This window comes from Mytilus galloprovincialis, chromosome 3, assembly GCF_965363235.1.
Source record: "Mytilus galloprovincialis chromosome 3, xbMytGall1.hap1.1, whole genome shotgun sequence".
In the NCBI taxonomy this organism is placed as follows: domain Eukaryota; kingdom Metazoa; phylum Mollusca; class Bivalvia; order Mytilida; family Mytilidae; genus Mytilus; species Mytilus galloprovincialis.
In genome coordinates, this window is record NC_134840.1 from 66,546,969 (window position 1) to 66,553,881 (window position 6,913).

At 31.2% G+C, this 6,913-nt stretch overlaps 1 protein-coding gene across 1 annotated transcript; it reads left to right on the forward strand.

Moving 5' to 3' along the window:
* Positions 1 to 656: 656 nt before the first annotated feature.
* LOC143068683 (uncharacterized) lies at positions 657 to 6,069 on the forward strand. Its single transcript, XM_076242923.1, has 4 exons — positions 657 to 1,484; positions 4,167 to 4,203; positions 4,749 to 4,829; positions 5,216 to 6,069. Exons 1-4 carry the CDS (start codon positions 882 to 884, stop codon positions 5,584 to 5,586), a joined length of 1,092 nt encoding a protein of 363 aa, XP_076099038.1. The 5' UTR covers positions 657 to 881; the 3' UTR covers positions 5,587 to 6,069.
* The last annotated feature ends 844 nt before the right edge of the window (positions 6,070 to 6,913 follow it).

Below are 6,913 nucleotides of genomic sequence, written 5' to 3' on the forward strand. Positions count from 1 at the left end.
ATTTTCCCGCCTCATTTTCGTTATTATCAGTTGTACTGAAGATGCAATTAGCAACACGGATAAAAATATCAAACACACGATTGCAAAATCCGTTGTATTACAAAGGCAATTGGAATAGAAAATAATATCGGCTGGGCACGATCATAATTAAAAAAAAAAAGGAAATGTCAAGTTACTCATGTGTCAGTCGTTTAATGAAATGGTTTACTGGGGTGCGATTTATTTAATTGGTAGAAATGGTCTAATTGCATAATGTTATTTCATTCTTAAGGTCAAAATATTCAGGTACTAAACGTGAAACTAAATGAATAGCATACCACAAATAATGAATATGTGACTAAAGGTATCAAAATGATTGTGATGGCATAAAGTGTGTTAAAAGGTCAACTGTTTTCTTTGATTGACCCATATTAAATTAGCATTAGTTTTATATAGTGGTTAAATACCTTTATCAAAGTATTTAGGACAGGAAATATATATATCGTCATTCTATTGTATACGACATGTACATGTGGCTTCATGTATACATAATCTAAGTAAACATACCTATCTATATATATGTTAATGTGTATTTTAAATCAGGTAATATGGGATTGTTCAAGGTTGGAGGTCATAGTTCGTTGTTCTAATTTAGTGGGATTTTCCCAATGTATTTCACAACTGCCTCTCTCTGACAACGTTCAAAATATAGTTTTCATTCATGAAAAGAATCAGTGAGTCACCAGTAGTAGCGCTGTTTTGTTGCAAGTTTAAGTAGCTTTGGAAAATATTATGTAAACTTTAAAAATCAAAATTGTTTTGTAGTTCATCTTGGATTCTGGATACCAAATGCAAAACATTTTATTCAACAGATAGTACTGAGGGATATTTGCTAACTGAAAATGAGTAGAAATGCAGTTATGTTTCGTCAAAACAGTAAAGTGGAGAAAATTCCAGATGATGAAAGTGAAGAGCTTTTGTCGAAGGAAACAGACGAGGATAACAAAAATGATCAAACAGAAGATGCTTCACTCAAAATACCTCATTCGAAAAATACTTCAAACAATTTTATGCGGGCACTAAGCCGGACAAGTGAAAAAGATGAAAATACAACAGAACTAACATTAAATGGCAACTTGCATATTACTATGTCAAATGACGAAACATGTGGAGGAGCAATTAAATTACGAAAAGATAATTGTGAGGACACACAGATTGACATAGAACCTGATGAAAAACTAAAACGTAGGAAGCAAAAAGGATGGTGCAGCTTTCTTAAAAATAATTGCTCAAAACAATCAATTTTAAATATAGTATATGGATTACTTATTACATTAGCATTAATTATTGGGGTCAAAGCTTTAATCAAATACTCTTCAGATGAACATGAACGTTATTTCTACTGCTACCCTTGCCAAAATATGAACAGTCATATGAAATATACTAAAAGAGGGGAAAATATGTGCTGTACAGATAATCCCGTGGAAGAAACTGCATTGCCAAAGGTTTGTTATTCTTAATAAAATATATACTAGTCAACAAAAGAAACGATACACGACTTTGAAATAAAATTTATCAAAAAGTATTAAATATAAAACAAAATGAGATGCACTTTTTTAAAAAACTTTCATTTGCACATGTGATAATGAAAATCAAAACTTGTCAGAAAGTATCTACATTCCGTGTAAACGATCATAGGGTGCAACTTAGTTTTTCGAAAAGTCGAATAAAAAATCGACACATAATTTTATAAGTACTAAATAAAATTTCAAATTTGTTAAAAAATATTCAATATGCTAATTAAGTCATGTTCATCATGTTCATGTTGTAACTAATGGGTTGAAATATTGTTTATTCAATTTTTTTGGGAAAAGTGTTTTTTGAAATCTCAAAAAATGCAATTTTTTTTTTTTATTTTCGTTTTAAATCAATGCTTTAGATATGAAAACAATAAATTTGAAAATTTGAGACCTTTCGGATTAGTTTTAATTTTTGAATTTCACTTTACACATACATGACATACTGTCTGTGGTAAATCAGTTGATAATGCATACATTTTAACGATTTCTCGTGGGGCCGAACTTTGCTTAACAAATTAACGAAAAATTGCCGTTTTATGTAAATTTTGTAAAAAAAAAAAAAAAAAAAAATCGCGAAAAAATGTCACGAAAGCAAAAAAAAAATTTTTTTTAAACGGATTTATATTTATTACTACCTTCAATATTGGTCCAATGAACGGAAAACTTTATCTTTAATATGAAAAAAAGTCTTGTATCGTTTCTTTTGTTGACTAGTATACAAGGAGGCCAAAACATACGTATACATATACGGGAATTTCCTATGTAAGCATATTAAACCGGTGTTTCTAAAAATAGAACTTAAACGTGATATATTTTACCCGCTTATATTACCACCTGACAGTATTTGTCAAATTTTGAATGGTTATTACGTTTGGTACTACGCCAAAAGATAATTTCCAGTTAGATATTTTTCGCCTATCTTATTTGATTGGATACATCATCATGTTTGTTTTCTTAGGCCAAAATAATAATATTTTCATTGAGGGTTTCTTAGACTACCCTAAAATGTCTACCTTTAAGTTTTTAGTAAAGAACTGTGAAAATGTATACCTTCACATATTCTCCTAAGGAAATTAAATAAAAAAAATATTTGTACTGTATCATTTTTCGTAAGAAGGAGCTAGAGCCTAAACACACATATAGTATGTGTATTGAAGCCGGTTAAAAATAATATTAATTCGCCCTTTCCCGTGACCGGGTTGTGACATATGATATATCTACCCTCAAACTAGTTATTTATTTTACTTTTCAACAAATCCTAAGCGATCAGAGGCGGATTTGTGGGGATGGGGTTACAAATGAGTCTGGTCTCTTTATAGGACTCCATATTTAGTTAATGATAGACTTTTTAAACATATATCATCTCAAACGGTTAATGTATTGGGTCCTCCTTTTTCAAAAGCGTTTCTCCGAATCAAGCCATTATTCTAAAAAGTTAGCGAGAGGGGACATTTGGTTTTCTAGTACCTTTCTAGCAAACAGAAGAGTTTTTAATATGTATTGTATTTTTTTTAGTATTTCATGTGTTTACCCTCTATAAATCAAATATCGCCTCAAAATGAACAAAATACGATGACGTAAAACAGTAATTCGATCTTTATTATATAACCGTTCGCACAAAATCTAAACAGGATGTAAGGACACAATATACCAAATAAATAAGGCAAAACTCATATTTTCACCTGTTATGTTTACCTTATTTGACTGATGCTTAGATACATGTTACATTGTTTAAACCTACTTAGTATACAGAGCATTTGCATAAAGCGCCCACCCACAGACACTCGTCTCAGAATTTTTGTTCCTATATACCTTTATATGTTATATAAAGGTATATAAAAAAAAAATTCTGAGACGAGTGCCTGTGCGCCCACCAAAAGGGCAAAATCTTTTCTTTGTAATAAGATGTGTTCCTTAAGGTGGTTAACATTTTCCTCCGACCATTTGTTGATACTATAATGGTACGAAAATCATACTAAATCATGGAACGCATCAGTCTATCTTTTCGTCAAATGATATTTAGCACTTTTATGATTTTCATTGATGAAGTACTAGTAGTTGGAATTTTACATAGAGTTATCTTTAATATTTTGTTATATTGTCATATATACTTCTGAATAATGTTGTATATAGACCTGTATATATATACATGTAAGTGTCAAGAAATCTTTGAAAAAAACATGAAGCTTCATACTGATAAAAGTCAGGGGCAGATCCAGGGCGGAGCGTAATTCCAGAAAACGTTATAAAGATACTGACGAGCGGAAGAAGGCGAAAAATGCTGGATGATTTAATGCTAGAAAACAAATATATCGCGAGAAACATGACATTTCTTTGCGATTGAAATCGATGGCGAATGGCCTTTGCGCCATATCTTGGATAAGCCACTAAAAATGTCACGATGAGAATTCTTCTTAATTAAATTTATTTTACTCATTGTTGCCCCATCACCGTCCATTGACCTATAGTTGTTAATTTCTGTGTCATTTGGTCTCTTATGTGGAGTTGTCTCATAGGCAATCATACCACATCTTCTTATTTTTATATTATATGATTATCGCATGAAGCCATTTTATTTTGTGCTAACAATCTTATTTTTTATTTCAGAGCAGTTCTGTTATATCACGTGACGAAAAAGTTGTTGGTAAGTACAGTAACAAATTTAATATTTTTAATAACAATGAAAAGAAAACTACATTCATACATTATCCAATCTTTTCATTGAGTAATGCTGGGACTATTATACGGTGTATTATACTATGACAGTCCCAGAGTAATGGCAGAAAAAAACATGAATTTTCATTAATTCATTATGTAACTTCGATAAAAGAACTGTTGAATAACAAGATTACAGAAAATAAAATCATGCAATGATCCATATACCCTGTTTCTTTGTGATCTATCGTATAAGCAAAATAAGTTTAACCCTCAACATATGTTCATGTAATTTTCTCAAGTCGGGAACCTCAGACTGTTTTTGGTTACTTCAGTATTTGTCTTTTGTCATTAAGTAAAATTGGTGTTAAATGTAATATCTTCTAAAGTCTCTGTTAAATATTTTCATAATTTTATTTTTAGACTTCATTGATTTGTGTCCTTTTTGTGTAGTTTGATTGCTGTATCAAGTTATACCTTTAATCTCCTTTCATTAACATATTGTAGTAAAATTATTGTTTATTTTCTTTCCAGATACATCATCATACAATGGTACTAGGATACTTGAGTTCCAGGCTAATTTTGACACACAGTGGGAGAGAATTGGCAAAAAAGGTTAGTCAAAAATACTCTGCGATATGATTTAGGTGAAAAGAAACAAATTAATGACATTGCGGTCACTTCATTCTATATCACCAATAGATCAATTGAGAATGGAAATTTGGAATGTGTCAAAGAGACAATAACCCGAAAAGGATCAGCAAACAGCAGAAGGCCATCAATCATCAATGGGTCTTCAATACAGCGAGAAAGTCCCGCACTGTACAAGCATTCAACTCATTTCTTTTCTTTGATTTTATTTTAACATCTTAATTTTTCAAATTCTGTACGAAGCATTTTTGAATGACCACAAAGTACTTACACAGCTAAACGTATTGATCATATTTCTATTTGAAATATCCTTTTTTTAATAATACAAATACTTTTTTTACATTTTACAGATATCATTCCTTGGACTCCAGTCACCAATATGGACAACAGTTTTGCAACGTTCATTAAAGGAAGAAGCGAACTGAAACTAGTGCATGACGGAAATTACGTTATAACGTTGTCTCTGACTACAGACACTTTTAGTAGCAAATCTGAAGACGTTCGAGCAATGGCATGCCTTGTTTTTCATCCACCATTTGGAGAAAACCCAAGAGAGGAATGTAGACAAATCACACATGCTGATAAGATGGTTGTTCCCTTTCAGATTTTCAAGTTCGATCATCTCAGACGAGGGACAATACTACATGCATTCATTTTATCATCAAAGGGCGGATTCAAAACACAATCAACACAAAACAAACTGTACTTAGTGCTGTTGTAAAGACTATACAAAGAGGGATAACTCTAACTAATACAAAAACTGTGATATACATATGTGTTTTATATGGGTTTTGTAAAACACTATTAATATGAATGAAGGAATGAATGAATGAAAGTGGCGGTATGACATTAGTAAATTATAATATGGATGAATGATTTATGAATGTGTTAAAAATAGTCACCTCAGAGAAAACAGTTCGCCTTATATGTCAATGTTTTGTTTATCGTGTACACATAAACATTTCTTTTTAAAATAAATTAATGTAAATATGTATATAAATGTAAATACAAATACAAATATTATATTTTTTACTTGATAAAAATGTACTGTTAAAAAATACACAAAATCAAGAAGTTCAAGATTATAGAATTCTTTGTTGATTTTTAACATTGAAATAGTGTTAAAATATTGTCAAGTTATTATTATATAATTGTTTAAAATGAGATTTTAAAAAATAATAAAATAGAGGTCAATGAAAACTGATTTGTTTACCGGTAACCTTATTTTTCAATTGAATTAGAAAGATGATAATTATCAAAAACGGAGTGGCTATTTGTCCGGCTAGCCGGACGAATAGTGCCAGGGCTATTTGTCCGGCCATTGTAATACGCATGTCATATTATGAGCGTTCGGAAGTACGTGTAATATTATCTTCAGTAGCACCAGGGGTCGCGTGTAATTCGATCACTGGTATTCAATCTTTAATATCATGGCTGAAAACAACGATATCAAAATTTAAGATACATTTTGCAGTTTTCGGAATTTTAACAATGGAATACGATAGCATGAACTTCAAAGAATGATATAATCTTATGAAAGGGGCTAAAAAATAATTGAAATCACAAGAAAATGGTAAATAAAAGATAATTGATCGGAGATCTATAGTTTTACAAAATTATTCAACTCGCTACAGCTGTCGATGATAAATGGTGGAAAAGACTTTCAAAGAAAGAGTAGTTGAGATAGGCATTTACAATGTCATGTCTAACTTAATAAAATTTAATTATATTCCGAAAATGAATCTTACAAGTAGGCCTCGACATGGGATATAAAAGGGGGGGGGGGGGGTTGAGGTTACAAAAAGTGGGATATTGGGTAAAGGATTATAAAAAGTGGGGTAATGAAATATAGGGGACAACAAAGGTGGGATCTGGAAAAAAAAGAAAAGAGGAAAAAGGGGCACACCGTGTCACCCTTATCCCCTCACGTAAATAATAAAAAATCCCACCTGGAATTTCTTCATAAGATTTTGACAGTGTTGTTTACTCTTTATTTTAAGGGGGGGGGGGCATTATAGAAAAATATCCCACCTCTCACCCAAAATATA